This window comes from Neoarius graeffei, chromosome 7 (assembly GCF_027579695.1).
Source record: "Neoarius graeffei isolate fNeoGra1 chromosome 7, fNeoGra1.pri, whole genome shotgun sequence".
Classification (NCBI taxonomy): domain Eukaryota; kingdom Metazoa; phylum Chordata; class Actinopteri; order Siluriformes; family Ariidae; genus Neoarius; species Neoarius graeffei.
Window position 1 is genome coordinate 19,307,919 of NC_083575.1, and position 15,772 is coordinate 19,323,690.

General features: G+C 42.8%; 1 protein-coding gene across 3 annotated transcripts in view; it reads right to left on the reverse strand.

Moving 5' to 3' along the window:
- The window catches only part of anapc1 (anaphase promoting complex subunit 1), a 93,989-nt gene that overhangs the window by 6,404 nt on the left and 71,813 nt on the right, over nt 1–15,772 (reverse strand). For 2 of the 3 annotated variants that reach the window (XM_060925375.1, XM_060925374.1), the window contains exons 35-46: nt 14,223–14,293; nt 13,984–14,074; nt 12,828–12,887; nt 12,528–12,721; nt 8,489–8,575; nt 8,114–8,231; nt 7,666–7,743; nt 6,589–6,656; nt 6,358–6,496; nt 5,355–5,441; nt 4,899–4,994; nt 3,243–3,335 (exon numbers count right to left, since the gene is read on the reverse strand). In XM_060925375.1, the coding sequence (XP_060781358.1) occupies nt 3,243–3,335; nt 4,899–4,994; nt 5,355–5,441; nt 6,358–6,496; nt 6,589–6,656; nt 7,666–7,743; nt 8,114–8,231; nt 8,489–8,575; nt 12,528–12,721; nt 12,828–12,887; nt 13,984–14,074; nt 14,223–14,293 (1,182 nt within the window). The remainder of the gene's footprint in view (nt 1–3,242; nt 3,336–4,898; nt 4,995–5,354; nt 5,442–6,357; nt 6,497–6,588; nt 6,657–7,665; nt 7,744–8,113; nt 8,232–8,488; nt 8,576–12,527; nt 12,722–12,827; nt 12,888–13,983; nt 14,075–14,222; nt 14,294–15,772) is intronic. The other variant, XM_060925376.1, reaches the window with a different exon arrangement.

Here is a 15,772-nt window from a genome sequence, read left to right on the forward strand (position 1 = left end):
TATACCATTTGGAGAGATTTTCTATGAGACCTATTGGTGGGTTTTGCCATTTGGACATGTTCTTTTGTGCCACTTTTAGCAATGCTTGCTATTTCTAGAAGTTGTCTGCTTTTTCTTGAGGCTTTGTGCCATTTCTAGAGGCATTATGCCAATGGGAGGGGTTTGGTGCCCTTTGGAGACATTTTTACCCATGTTTGGATAACCTTACGCAGAACTTCAGGTGGTTCAAGATAACTTCTTAGAATTTTGGATGCTTAATGTACAAGCACCTGGGGCATCTCAGAGAGCAAGAGTGGGATTGATATCACCATTTATTTTGAAGATAAACATTTGTATGAAAAAAAAGTTTTAGGTTTTTTTGTTTGTTTGTTTTACTTTTCTCTGGATATATAAGCTTGTAAGCTAGGTAAAAGCAGAAATTCTTATGAAAAACTGCAGATTCTTAAAGCAACGACTGTCTACTTACGTATGAGCTATTAACCACTACTGTGGAGTGTGACATGACAAATTCAATGCTGGGTACCAGACATCCGCAAGACAGGCAGAAATTCTATTTTTTGGCCTCTGGTAAAAAGGGTTAAAACTCAAGCCAGCTATGGATTCGTCTGACAAGCACATACTTCATCTGAGTGTCACTATATTAAGTTAGGTTATTAACAAGTCAGTCCAAAGTTCCATTAGAGTTCTTATCAGATAAAATCATATTTTTAGTTATGTGACCCTAAGGGCCCAGGTCCCACAACACCAATAACTATGACTATACCTATGCCTGAATTTAGTTCCAGTCTGGAGCAGTCGCACCACAACTACAACATCGGTTGGTCCTGCCACTCAGGTAAATAAAAGCATACAACATAGTCACGGAGGGATCAGGACACTTCGTCCAATGACCATTTCGTCCAATAGTTGAGACGTTTCATCCAAAGCCTTTTTCATACGCACTATCAATTATTTTATACATGCGACAAGCTTGAGGAATAAACAAACCATAATTCATTTAAGGGAATGCATTAAGCACTATCAAAAACACACAGGCAAACAATCCAAAACAGCAGGCAATCTTGTAAACGTGAAACAAGCAAAAGGTCGGGCAAGGCACAAACAGGCTAAATCAGGCAAAGGCAAAAACAGAAACTAAGAACAGGAAACAGGATCGGAAACCCAGAGAATCTACATGGGAGAATAAGGCTTGGTAATGTGCACTGACGTGGTGTAATACTTCGCACTGAATGTGCGTTTTCTCAGTCTTTATATAGGCACGCTGATGCCTCTTGATCATGTGCTGCTGTTAATGAGGCTCACCTGCACATGATCAAGAGGCATCAGCGTGCCTATATAAAGACTGAGAAAACGCACATTTTCTCATATCTGGATATCATATCTCGCACTTGCCAAGGATATCTGGCAAGTGCAGGTATAGATTTTCTGTGTAATTTGGTCTAATAAAAACGATCTCTCCCCAAAAGGCCCCAGCCAAATGTGCCCGAAGTTGACACTCGCTGATTCCCATCATTTCTGGTTTCATTTTAATTTTGCAAAAACGTGTTTTGCTTCGGTTAAATTCCATTGAGAATTCCTCCTTTTTTTCGAACAAACAAATAGCTGAAATATAAAAAAGTTGATAGTGTATATGAAAAAGGCTTTGGATGAAATATCTTAACTATTGGACGAAATGACCTGTATCTGTCATGGAAGTTTTTTACAAGTAGTAGCACATTATTCCAGATCATACTGTACAGCTTGGACTTCAAAACAACCCATGCACATACTCCGGCGGCTGACAAACTACGCCTAGGTCACAGACTACAGAAATATAATATAATTAAAAAAAAAGGATACAAAATACGGAGTGGTTACGGATTGTAATACGGATGCTAATAATTTACGGATTGGTCACGGACGTTTCAGTATATTACAGATTGGTTACCGATTTAATACGGATGATGCATCACGGAAAAAAAAAATTAAGAAGTCTAAAACAAATGTTTGGACTGCCAAAGTTCATAATTAAACTATCTTACCTGTATTTATATGTTTATTAATTTACTATTGATATTTCACAGAAAATATCACATATCTGTGAATAAAAGATGCATGCTTTGTATTATATTTTTTTATTTTCTGTGAATCCATATTCCGTGACTTTATGATGCAACAAGGATGTACAAAGATGCCCGGGGAAAACAGCATGTGCTCAGACATCACATGTAAACAATTGTCTAATTGGGCAGATGCATACATGTCAACCTATACGGAATGTCCGTATTTTATACGGATTTGATTCAATAAAAGTAGTATACGGGCGTATAAATAAAGTTATACGGATTCTTTAAAAAAACTTCAATATTTATTTAGAGCTATAATCAATTCCCACGATGATAAAAGAGCGCATAACATTTACAAACGTACTGTACACCACAGACAGCCAGTAAAGAGTCTTATGAAATTGCGCGTTATCTTGTGGTAGCGAGACTTCGTTCCACTTTTGATCATGCGCACACCACATTGCGAGAATCCCGCCAACCGTGAAGTCATAGACATATAAACACACAGTACGTTTACATGCACATCCAAATCGAGCTGCTGTCGGTAATCGAGCAAAGGGTCCCAGCAGGGGTGCCAGAGAAATCCAATCCTACATGCACACAAGGAAATCGAGCTATTGTGTGAGGTACATTGTGCGCCCGAGCCACAGGTGGCGCTACAAGCCCCATCGTGTTGGTACACTTCCGGTTGTCGTCATGAAGAAGAGCTATTCAAGAGTGCAAACAAAAGTTATCAGTTCCGTGTTCTCCATTGCGCGTTTTTCTCCCGTCCATGAATTTTAATATATTCAACTCCTTAAGCTGAATGAGCATGAACTCTGTCTCCTCATTGCTCCAGAAGTGCACGTTTCTGCTCGCCATTTTCTCTTCTTCGTTTGTTCCTCCTGACCTCTTCTGCTGCTCGCTACTACTGTTGTCATGCCGACCGAGGCTGTCGTGTTTCCCGCTTGTGGTCTTGTCACTCCCGGAAGGGGCAGTGCTGAAGTAAGTAGCTCGACTATGTAGCTCGATAGGGTATACATGCACTAAGTAGCTCGGCAAAAATCGCATAATCTAGGTCGTGTAGCTCGATTACGAGAAATCAAGTTCGGTTCAATTTCAGCCTAGCTAAGGTGTTTCCATGGCATTTAGAACTTCGATTTCAGTCGAGCAACGGCAGAAATTCGATTTTCTCTATGTGCATGTAAACGTACTCACAGACACCGCCTTCTGCGTAGAATCATACGTCATCCTCGCCGCCATATTGGATGTGGCAAAGTGGAGATTCTTCAACCGTCTCTGGTATAGCATCTAGACAGTAGCCGAGAATAAAGATGCCTCATTCATGTGCTGCGTTTAACTGTACCAACAGGTTTACCGTCCAAACGAGATCACATGGGATTACCTTTCACAGGTGAGACTGGAAAAATACTTTTCATTGCATTTGGTCATTATAACGTAATTTTACGAACAGATTTTCCTGACTTTGTGGCTAATATGAAGTCTCGTGCATAATAGCCGCTCGGTGAAACCTGTCTCCAAACAACGAAGTATTTCCTTCGTAACTACACTGATAACACTTTTTGTGTTTTTGTCAAACATTGGAGCTTTGTATTCATTCTGAAGGTTTATTGTTATTAATATTGAATAAAAAGTAACTGGGATATATCATTGTTAATTATCATTCAAATCTTAGGTAAATTATTTTAATTTGCATCTTATACGGATTTTATAAGGGAAATACGGATTTTGGAGGTTGGTTATACAGGTTTGATTGGCCAAAGGTTGACATGTATGCAGATGTTTTATCGGATTAGGTCCAGGCCTGGAAAAAAATCGCTCCATAAACCCAGGCCTGAGCTATAGGTACCGCTATCGCTCTGGTGTGACCACCAACCACAAACTGCAAAGGACAGATTTATTTATAGTTATCCTTATAGGTATTGTGGGACCAGGCTTTAAAAATAAAACACCTTGCCAAGACTATTTGAGGTTTCATCGATAACTGTGTATTCATCAGAATATAAATTTTACATCATTAAAAAAAATTCCTTTCACCACCTGCCTCTTTAAGAACTCGTGTTGACCTGTATGTTGGATTACTCAGCAAAACCCAAACGATTATACTGTGGAATATTTGTGTGAGGTGTTGCCACTTGCCAACAAAATGACTGGTTATGGTTTCTCTACCGTATATATCTCACTTACTGGACGCCCGTCAGTCTGGAGGCCTTCTTCATCTAGATAAGGCTGTGGTTGTCAAATGGACAGTTAGGTGTTTAAGTACAAGCAGTGTCACTTTCCATATTTGTTGGAAGAAAACAGCTGTGACAAACCATGAATTTGCTGGCATGTTTGTGCTTTTCAACAGTACTGTGTAAGCAGCAGTTCAAAATGATGTAGTGATAGATGTTTAAAGGAAAATGTGGTTTAAGGAAGAACCCTCACCTTCCCAGTTTAGAAAATACTATTATCTCATCTCATTATCTGTAGCCGCTTTATCCTGTTCTACAGGGTCACAGGCAAGCTGGAGCCTATCCCAGCTGACTACGGGCAAAAGGCGGGGTACACCCTGGACAAGTCGCCAGGTCATCACAGGGCTGACACATAGACACAGACAACCATTCACACTCACATTCACACCTACGGTCAATTTAGAGTCACCAGTTAACCTAACCTGCATGTCTTTGGACTGTGGGAGAAACCGGAGCACCCGGAGGAAACCCACGCGGACACGGGGAGAACATGCAAACTCCGCACAGAAAGGCCCTCGCCGGCTCGAACCCGGACCTTCTTGCTGTGAGGCAACAGCGCTAACCACTACACCACCGTGCCGCCCCGAAAATACTATTATGTTATGGGAAAAAAAATTACCTGATCAATAGAGATATGGGTGGGCAGCATCTCTGGATTTTCCTGGGTCACACATTCATACAGAATAGCCGAGAATAAGGTCACGGTCTCCTGTTTCTGTAGAACACAAACCCAAGTGGGAAAAAAAAAGTAAAATGCACAAGAAAAAGAGGAAAACCACAATAAGAAGAAACAAATACTTCCTGACCTCAGTCGATAAGGATGGATGGAGCACAATTAGAAAACCTTTACAAATTCATATTTAGAGTAACCAGGTAAAGAATTTCTGTCAGACAATATTTTTGCTTCCACCACATTTTCATATTGCTGCTTTCTGGTCAAACTCTAAACTCCGTTCCACTCTATACGGTGTAAAGTAGGTACAATGCCACAGCACACCAAAGCCTTCTTTTTACTGTCAGCTATAATCCAGCTGTAATGTTTTGGCCGTACACCATCATTTTCCACTCAACTCACATTCTTCATGTTTTCAGAGGCTTCACAGAAGTACTTAGCAAAGGAAACCAAGGCAGCATCTGACGTGAATGTCGAAATAGCTTCAGGCTGCAGGGGATAGATGAACAGAGAGAGGAGAGAAAGTAAAAAAAAAGTATTGCAACCAAAAATACCCAATTCCACAGAAATATTAATTTGAAATCTTAGTTACTGTTACATCTTTTTTCCATGTAGTCCACTAAGTTGATTAAAGTTCCAAACTCCCAAATGCCTTTGAAACATCAAGCCTTGTATCAGAATCTATGACACTGTATAACTTCAGTTAATGGATGAAGAAAATTACCCTACTACTCCTCCTCCTCCTCCTCTTCTCAACATAAACCTTATGTTAAAGTTTGCCTTAGAGAGCTAACCGAACCTGTTTGTTGTTGCACTGCACAGCTTAACTAGCTAACCCAGATCAAGAACAGACATTTAACCAGTCTATGTGGACTTAAACAGGGAATTTACCAATTCTATTGATAACATATAACTTTGCATTTGGACTTGTCCAGTAAATTATGATGAGCTATTTCACAGCTATATGCTGAAATATAAACAGTAAAATTCCAAAGCCTTTGCACATCATTCAAGGTCTAATCGCTTTCCAAACTTTGCCAAAATAATTTTACTAGGCCTACATACGGCATGTACACTGAATGGAATTAATCACATTATTTTATTGCAATTGGAATGTTAGGATTGAGTTGAAAGAAAAAATCCAAATGCTAAAATGTTGGTGCTATTCAGAATTTCTAAGTCATTTAGGATCCAGTGCCAGACCATTTAAAAAAAAAACAAAAACCCGTCCCACACTTCCTGTGTGTGTTTACAATGTAAATCCTTGTGGTGCAAAAAAAAAAAAAAACCCACACACTAAAGTGGACCTCAAGCTACAGGAAATTTTCATATGTTTCAGTCAAACCAGTATATGGCCCGTGCCTTGAGCAGTAATTTTTTTTTTAAATCAGCCACAAAGACAGACCTTGAAAGTGCGCACTTCTGGGTTTCTGTTGTTAACGCTAGGAGCTAGCAGACTTTTCCAACCCCGAGGATCATCCTTATAGGGCAGCTGTCCAGCACGCAGTTTCACATAAAGAACACCGTCTCTGGAGAGGATGGACCTGGAGCAGAAAACAGAGGGCTCAGTGTCTGCAGTTAGATACAAACACTAATCATCAAGCATCTTACTGTACAGCGCTCTATTTAGACTTACTGCAGATGCTGAGTTCCTTTCGTCAGATCAATGTTCAGTTCCCAGTATCTTGGACCCTTCACTTTAATCTGTGAACGTGCAGGTTTCACTTTTTAATATGGGCATAACAAATTCTAAATTGGCATTATTATACTACAAATTTTAATTCTAAGACAACTCCACCACATTTTTCTCAAGATTTTTGATCTGTGGCTGGAGTTAGTCCGATTTAGATTAAGGATGTACGCTGCAGTAGTGGGTGTTGTACCACTAAGGAGCATTTTGTCTTTTTGCAGTTTACAAAAAATTAATTCAGACAGGGCTTACTTTTCATCACGCCCTCAGAAGACTTGACATAGCCTTCTCACACAGATCATATGCAACAGGCTCAAGTAAAATCTGATGTAAAAATCTAAAAGCAAATATTTCAATAAAATGATATAAATACTAACCTAAATGGCATGTTGACCAAAATATTAGGAACAGAACCCCTCAACTAATCAACTAGTTGGCTGTTTGTTGACTAATTAACTAGTCCTAACAATGCTAGGATACATGACTTCACTTCCCTAATTAAAAATAGAAGTGTGATCATTTTTGCTACTGGTACGTTGGTCTGTTCAGCTCAGATGCTGTGTGCGGGGCTCGCTCTCTTCTAGTGTCCTGAAAATGTGATCTCGGCTTCTGGCTGAGGTTACATTATGTGCAATTTCTGTGTTTTGACAGCGGAAAAGTCAGTCAGTCATGTTTTTTTGTTTGTGTACATTTTGCTCATAGTGCAAGTCTGTTATGAGGCAGTGCGAAACTTAACACTACACTCAACAAATGTGTGATTATTGCTGTTAGATACTTGTAATGAAATAAATACCATTGACATACATTTTAAATTCATGGTTTGTTGTGTTCTTTATTGGTAGTTTATAAACATGGATGTTATGGCAATTCATGATGTATTTTTTTGTATGGGTCTCAAGCAGACACCAAATTTCTCTTTTGCGCCTCAAGCTGAAAAGGTTTGGGAACCTTGAGACTGGTCAATCATTTGTCTTTGACTAACCGATTAGGCATTTGTTTTAATTTAGTCCTTTTGGCTGTTACCTGTTTCAGAAGATGAAGTTCAGGGAGCATAGTGGGAGCCATCAATTCCACGCTTGTCTCCTCATACCACTGTGTTTCCTATTAAAACAATTTTATGCTTTTATGCTTGAATACCAGTGCACACTCAGTACGTCACAGACTTGCTCATCTACATAATGACTGTGTGTAATCATAAACAGACGTGGGGGGCGTCTCAGTAATTGTAGTTAGCAGTGTGCTTCCAATCTTCAGATGTCATGAGGTAATTTAAAGTTAACCCCCCACACAACCTCACCTAGTATGATAGAAGTGCCAGGATGTTGCAGTCTGATGTATTAGAGTTTAGTTTAGAGTTTATTGCCATTTGCACAAATACACTGCAATACAGGTATATTGGTATTACCACGTTTACTCAGAACCGAGGTCCATTCTCTGTAGTGTTACAAAGTCAACAGCAGCTACACAGTACCTTGTAGATGACATCAAGGAGGGCATAGCAGGGTTTCAGTGTGTCCACGTCCACAGGAACAAGCAAACGAGGCTCAGCTGCCAGCACACAAAGGTGACGCAAGGCCTGGAGATGATACCTAAGGGGGGGGAAACCCACCACCTTGAATGTCTAAACATTCCCCATGACCACCAGCAAAGAAAACACAAACTGGTCCAAGATACATCAAAGAGCAAATATACTAAAACTATCCTGAGAACAAACACAATAATATTTTTAATAAGGATGGTCATATCACTTAAATACCTTTAAACATGTGGCACTTCAAAGAAAATGGACAGCAGTAACACTAAATCCAGCAGAACAATGAGAGAAGGGCGACCATAGTGTATTTACCTATTATCGGTGCTATGAGCAGGGAAGTGAGGATAAAGAGCACAGAGAAGGGCAGCAATGGCAGAGTTGGAGGTGCCGAGTGTGTACCTGTGAACAAAGCCGCACGAAGCATTATTGTTCCACACAGTGAAACGGTCCTTCATTGTTTAATGAGTGATCCAACTTTTGTTTTAAAAGCAGTTTGAACCCTTTGAATGGCTTTCAGTTAAAAATAACAGCTGCACTGATGAAAGTGCTTGAGCAGGTTCAGGAGGGAAAAAGAGGCCCTTGTGGGATGTTCATCATTCTCTCTCTCCCCCTTCGAAACACTGGCACAAGCACAACATCCACAGGCAAAAGCTTATACACCAGCAATCCAGCATCGTGCAAGATGGGCAGGAGAGGAATATGATATAGTCAAGCCGGAAAGTCTACACACCCCTTTCACCTTCTCCACGTTTTATTATGTTACAGACTTATAGACCAAGTTAATACTTAATAGACTGAGTTAATTTTTTGTCACAAAATTCTACACAAAATAGCCCATAATGACAAAGTGAAAGCAGGTTTTTAGACATTTGTGCTAATTTATTAAAAATCTCATCTCGTCTTCTTCCGCTTTATCCAGGACCGGGTTGCGGAGGCAACAGTCTAAGCATGGAAGCCCAAACTTCCCTTTCCCCAGACACCTCGGCCAGCTCCTTGGGAAGAACACCAAGGCGTTCCCAGGCCAGCCGAGAGACATAGTCCCTCCAGCGTGTCCTGGGTCTTCCCCGGGGCCTCCTCCCGGGGGGACATGCCTGGAACACCTCCCCAGGGAGGCGTCCAGGAGGCATCCGAAAAAGATGCCCGAGCCACCTCAGCTGGTTCCTCTCGATGTGGAGGAGCAGCGGCTCTACTCCGAGCTCCTCCCGAGTGACTGTGCTTCTCACCCTATCTCTAAGGGAGCGCCCAGCCACCCTGCGAAGGAAACTCATTTCGGCTGCTTGTATCCGCAATCTTGTTCTTTCGGTCATTACCCAAAGCTCATGACCATAGGTCAAGATCCCAAGATACTTAAACTCCTCCACTTGAGGCAGGACTTCACCAACCTGAAGAGGGCAAGCCACCCTTTTCCGGTCGAGAACCATGGCCTCGGATTTGGAGGTGCTGATTCTCATCCCAGCCGCTTCACACTCGACTGCAAACCGCCCCAGTGCATGCTGGAGGTCCTGGTTTGAAGAAGCCAACAGGACAACATCATCCGCAAAAAGCAGAGATGAAATCCTGTGGTTCCCAAACAGGATTCCTTCCGGCCCCTGGTTGCGCCTAGAAATTCTGTCCATAAAAATTATGAACAGAACCGGTGACAAAGGGCAGCCCTGCCAATGTCCAACATGCACTGGGAACAGGTCTGACTTACTGCCAGCAATGCAAACCAGACTCTTGCTCCGTTCGTACAGGGACCGGACAGCCCTTAACAAAGAGCCCCGAACCCCATACTCCCGAAGCACCTCCCACAGAATACCACGGGGGACACGGTCGAATGCTTTCTCCAGATCCACAAAGCACATGTGTACTGGTTGGGCAAACTCCCATGAACCCTCGAGCACCCTATGAAGGGTATAGAGCTGGTCCAGTGTTCCGCGACCAGGACGAAAACTGCATTGTTCCTCCTGGATCCGAGGTTCGACTATCGGTCGAATTCTCCTCTCCAGTACCCTGGAGTAAACCTTCCCTGGGAGGCTGAGAAGTGTGATTCCCCTATAATTGGAGCACACTCTCCGGTCCCCTTTCTTAAAAAGAGGGACCACCACCCCAGTCTGCCACTCCAGAGGCACTGTCCCCGACCGCCACGCGATGTTGCAGAGGCGTGTCAACCAAGACAGCCCCACAACATCCAGAGACTTGAGATATTCAGGGCGGATCTCATCCACCCTGATGCCAATGCCTTGCCACCGAGGAGCTTGCAAACCACCTCAGTGACTTCGGCTTGGGTAATGGACGAGTCCACCTCTGAGTCATCAGCCTCAGTCTCCTCAATGGAAGACATGATGGTGGGATTGAGGAGATCCTCAAAGTATTCCTTCCACCGCCCGACAATGTCCCCAGTCGAGGTCAACAGCTCCCCACCAGCACTGTAAACAGTGTTGGCAGAGTACTGCTTCCCCCTACTGAGGCGCTGGACGGTTTGCCAGAATTTCTTCGAGGCCGACCGATAGTCCTTCTCCATGGCCTCCCCGAACTCCTCCCAGTTCCGAGTTTTTGCCTCCGCAACTGCCCGAGCTGCAGCACGCCTGGCCTGCCGATACCCGTCAGCTGCCTCAGGAGTCCCGGTGGTCAGCATAGCCCGATAGGACTCCTTCTTCAGCTTGACGGCATCCCTTACTTCTGGTGTCCACCACCGGGTTCGGGGATTGCCGCCACGACAGGCACCGGAGACCTTGCGGCCACAGCTCCGAACAGCTGCATCCACAATGGAGGTAGAGAACATGGTCCACTCAGACTCAATGTCCCCCGTCTCCCTTGGAAGCTGGGAAAAGCTCTCCCGGAGGTGGGAGTTAAAGACCTCCCCAACAGAGTGCTCGGCCAGACGTTCCCAGCAGACCCTCACCATACGTTTGGGCCTGCCAGGTCTGTCCAGCTTCCTCCTCCGCCAGCGGATCCAACTCACCACCAGGTGGTGATCAGTTGACAGCTCAGCCCCTCTCTTCACCCAAGTGTCCAAGACATAGGGCCGGAGATCAGATGAAACGACAACAAAGTCTATCATCGACCTCTGACCTAAGGTGTCCTGGTGCCACGTGCACTTATGGACACCCCTATGCTCGAACATGGTGTTTGTTATGGACAAACCGTGACTAGCACAGAAGTCCAATAACAAAACACCACTTGGGTTCAGATCGGGGAGGCCGTTCCTCCCAACCATGCCCCTCCAGGTGTCACTGTCGTCGCCCACGTGAGCATTGAAGTCCCCCAGTAACCCAATGGAGTCCCCAGTCTGAGCACCCCTCAGTACCTCTCCCAGGGACTCCAAGAAGGCCGGATACTCTACACTGCTATTCGGCCCGTAGGCACAAACAACAGCAAGAGCCCTCTCCCCAATCCAAAGGCGCAGAGAGGCGACCCTCTCGTTCACTGGGGTAAACTCCAACACATGGCGGCTAAGCTGGGGAGCTATAAGGAAGCCCACACCAGCCCGCTGCCGCTCACCATGGGCGACTCCAGAGAAGTGGAGAGTCCAGCCCCTCTCGAGGAGCTGGGTTCCAGAGCCCAAGCTGTGCGTGGAGGTGAGCCCGACTATCTCTAGCCGGTACCTCTCAACCTCCCGCACAAGCTTAGGCTCTTTCCCCCCCCAGCGAAGTGACATTCCATGTCCCAACAGCTAGCCGCTGTGTCCGGGGATCAGGTCGTCGAGGCCCCTGCCTTCGACTGCCACCCAATCCACACTGCACCAGTCCCCTACTGCTACCTCTGTGGGTGGTGAACCCACAGGAGGTTGGGCCCACGTCACCTCTTCGGGCTGAGCCCGGCCGGGCCCCATGGGCAAAGGCCCGGCCACCAAGCGCTCGCATACAAGCCCCAACCCCGGGCTTGGCTCCAGGGTGGGGCCCCGGCTGCGCCATACCGGGCGATGTCACGGTCCTTGGTTGTTTCTCCATAAGGGTTTTGGTGAACTGCTCTTGGTCTGGCCTGTCACCTAGGACCTGTCTGCCTTGGGAAACCCTGACAGGGGCAGACAACATAGCTCCTAGGATCATTGAAGCACACAAACCCCTCCACCACAATAAGGTGGCAGTTCTAGGAGGGGTTATTAAAAATCAAAATGTAAAATATCATATGTACACAAGTATTAAAATATAAAGAAAACTACATCCTTAATTACAATAATATATAAAAATTATATAATGCTAGAATAAATTATGCAAAATAATATATACGTATATACAAAATTAAAATCAGCATCTTTTCAGTTAACATTACTTAAATTTAGTTAATGCCTTCATCATATGCTTAACACAGGGAATCTGCATTTGTATCAATTAAAGGGCTCAGAGTTATAGCTGTCAGATGCACTAACCTGCCTCCTCCAAGAAATAGCAGGCCCAAGGCCATGTGGTGCGACATATGGAATCCGTAGTTCATCTCACCAAAAGTACGCTTGTGCAGAAAACGGCAGAGCTGAAGCACCTTTAGGTTCCCTGAACCGGCCATGACCATGGAAGTAGCCAGTAGCACCATGCTCAGACATGTCTGCAGGTTATACTGCCCCGACTGTCAGACACATACCACAAAAACACCGAGAGATCAGACAACACAACACAATAATATATCATGAAGTAAATGAATTGATTTCGCCTTCTCTGAGATTTCAACTTACAACTGTGGCTGTAGAAGTGGTGCTAGTGAGAGACTTCATGAAGTTTCGAGCAAACTTATACTGTGGGAGAAAGAAAATAATCAGGGTACAATTTTTATATAGGATATTACACAGTGGCGCGAAGATGTGTTCACCACTTGAAGATAAGCTTCGTATCTTTGTGCCACCATGTAATATTCTTTTTATTATATAGACACATAAAAAAAAGAAAATTAATTTAGCTAATTCAAGTTTGATTAACTCCATGTGGAGGGTGGTGTTGATCATCTTCTGGACAACTGTCAAGTCAGCAGTCTTCTCCATGATTGTGTTTGCGTGTACTGAACTAGACTAAGAGATATACACTATTTATACTGTTTTACTCAAGCTCGAAATGAAATAGCCTAATAATTTGAGATACTGGATTTCTGATTTTCATGAGTTATGAGCCATAATCATCAAAATTAAAACAAAAAAGGCTTGAAATATTTCACTTTATATGTAAGGAACATAGAATATGAAAGTTTACCTTTTTTGAATTACATTAGGGGGAAAAATGAACTTTTCATGATATTCTAATTTTTTTGAGATGCACTGCGTGTGCGCGCGCACAATTCAATGTATTTTCTTTCTTTTTATTAATTAAAAAGTCACTTCATGTCTTAAAGTAATGATGGATGTAGTTTCTCTTTACTTAAGCGGTTCTTGACATAATATGGATTACTACAGTTGTGGAAAGGGCTATTATTTGTATTTTTATTATTTAGTATTTGATCTCAAATGTATTAAGAAGGCAAGAAATTGCACTCATTAACTTTTGATGAGAGATGCCTGTTAACTGAAAAGCATTCCAGGTGACTGCCTCATAAAACTGGTTAAGGTAATGCCAATAGTATGCAAAGTATCATCAAGGCTACTGGCTACATTGTTTTTTTACCACTTTTTTTGTTTACCGCCTATGTTATTTCAAAGTTTTGATGTCTTCGGTATTGTTCTACAATGTAGAAAGAACATAGTCAAAGTTCAGATAAACCTCTGAATGAGTAGGGATGTCCAAGTTTTTGACTGGTACTGTATATACAGTAATGAGAACAGCAGGAAATACTAAGAAGCATGTTGTAACTAACTGAAGGCATCTAACTGAAACTCCAGTGTGGTGTGGTGTGGTTCCCCTTACCAGGCAGTCAAAGGCATCAGAATTTGCTGATCCTGCAAACCTAAAGCCCACTGCCATGCAGGCCCCAGCGATGATATAATCATGAGCTTGTCTGAGCAGAGGAACATGTAGCTTTAGAATGAATTCTTAAATTCAGGCATGTCATAATAACAGATTTATAACTGAAGCCCAACATTTATTCTACAATCAAGATTAAACAACCACTTGGTCCAACAGTGAATGTGATGACATGAGCTTACACCAAAGTTTCCATGTTCAGATCCTCAGATACAAGTGCTTCCTCCTGCAGTCCAATGTTCTCTTGGATTATCTACCAACAAAAACACATTCCAGTTAAATATTACAGTACATTATAGTTTAAATATTATAGTTTAGTAATAATAATTAGTCAGTAGTGCTCAAGTTAGGACACATCTTGAAATTATATTGCATCAAGCTCACTATGTAAAAGCCCATGTCAAGTTCTTCCTTGGGGCACAGGGGTCAAATGAAATAAAAGTATTTTGATCTGGACTGTACACTGGACTTAAAAGGTACTCAACTGCTGATGACCTTCCAAAGTCTCAGTCTGGGAGATCTGCAACTTAAATGTGTAACTGCAGTTTAGTGTGTAGGTGGGTCATATGCTTTCAATTTGCTTGAAGACTTACCATGTGTGGCAGCCTGAGAAAACTCTTCACATATTCCAATTTTGAAATTCCATACAGAATTCCTGAACTGAAACCGAGTCAGGTCTTTAAGTATTTGGACAGTGACACAATTTTAATATTTTTGCCTCTGTACACCACCACAATGGACCGTCTGGTACACTGCTGCCACTGCTAAGGATAAAGGCAGACTGCAGCACATCATTCACTCTACCAAAAAGGTGATTGGTTGCAATCTTCCATCTCTTTAGGACCTGTACAACTCCAGGACACTGAGGAAGGCCTAGAGAGGAATGTGGCTGACCTCTCCCACCCCAGACACAAACTTTTTGAGACGCTCCCCTCTGGCAGAAGGTTGCAGTCCATCAGGACCAAAACCTCATGCCACAAGGTCAACTTTTTCCCCCACTGCAGTTGGCCTCATCAACAAGGTCAGAGACCCCCCCGACTCTGAACTCGCACACACTCCCAATGAGTCACGTTAACGCACTTCCCCTTTAGATTATTGTTTGCACTTTGCTGTTTGCAAATACTCTTTAAATATGTTCATTTCTTTTCTAACTGTATATTTTAGGTTGCTTCATATTTTTTATTCTATGTATATTTCTACTTTTGTCTCTTTACTTAATTTTTTTTTCCATCTTAATTGTCATGCATCAAACACCAAAGCAAATTCCTTGTATATGAAAATGCACTTGGCAATAGAATTGATTCTGATTCTGGATTTGAAATGACGCCATCAAGATGTGATTGAAGTGTAGACTTTCAGTTTTAATTCAAGGGGGTTTAAACTGTTTAGGAATTACAGCCATTTTTTAAACACAGTCCCTCCATTGTCATAGGCTCAAAAGTAATAGGACAAACTAAAAGTTAAAATATAAGCATAATTTTTAGTACTCGGATGCAAATATTTGCAGTCAATTACTTCCAGAAGTCTGAAACCCATGGACATCAACTGCTGAGGTTCCTTCCTTGAGATCCTTTGCCAGGCCTTTACTGCAGCCACCTTCAGCTGCTGCTTGTTTGTGGGTCTTTCTGCCTTCAGTTTTGTCTTCAGTAAGTGAAAAGCTTGCTTAGTTGGGTTGACTGACTTGGCCATTTAAGAACATTCCATTTCTTTGCCTTAAGAAACTCTTGGGTTG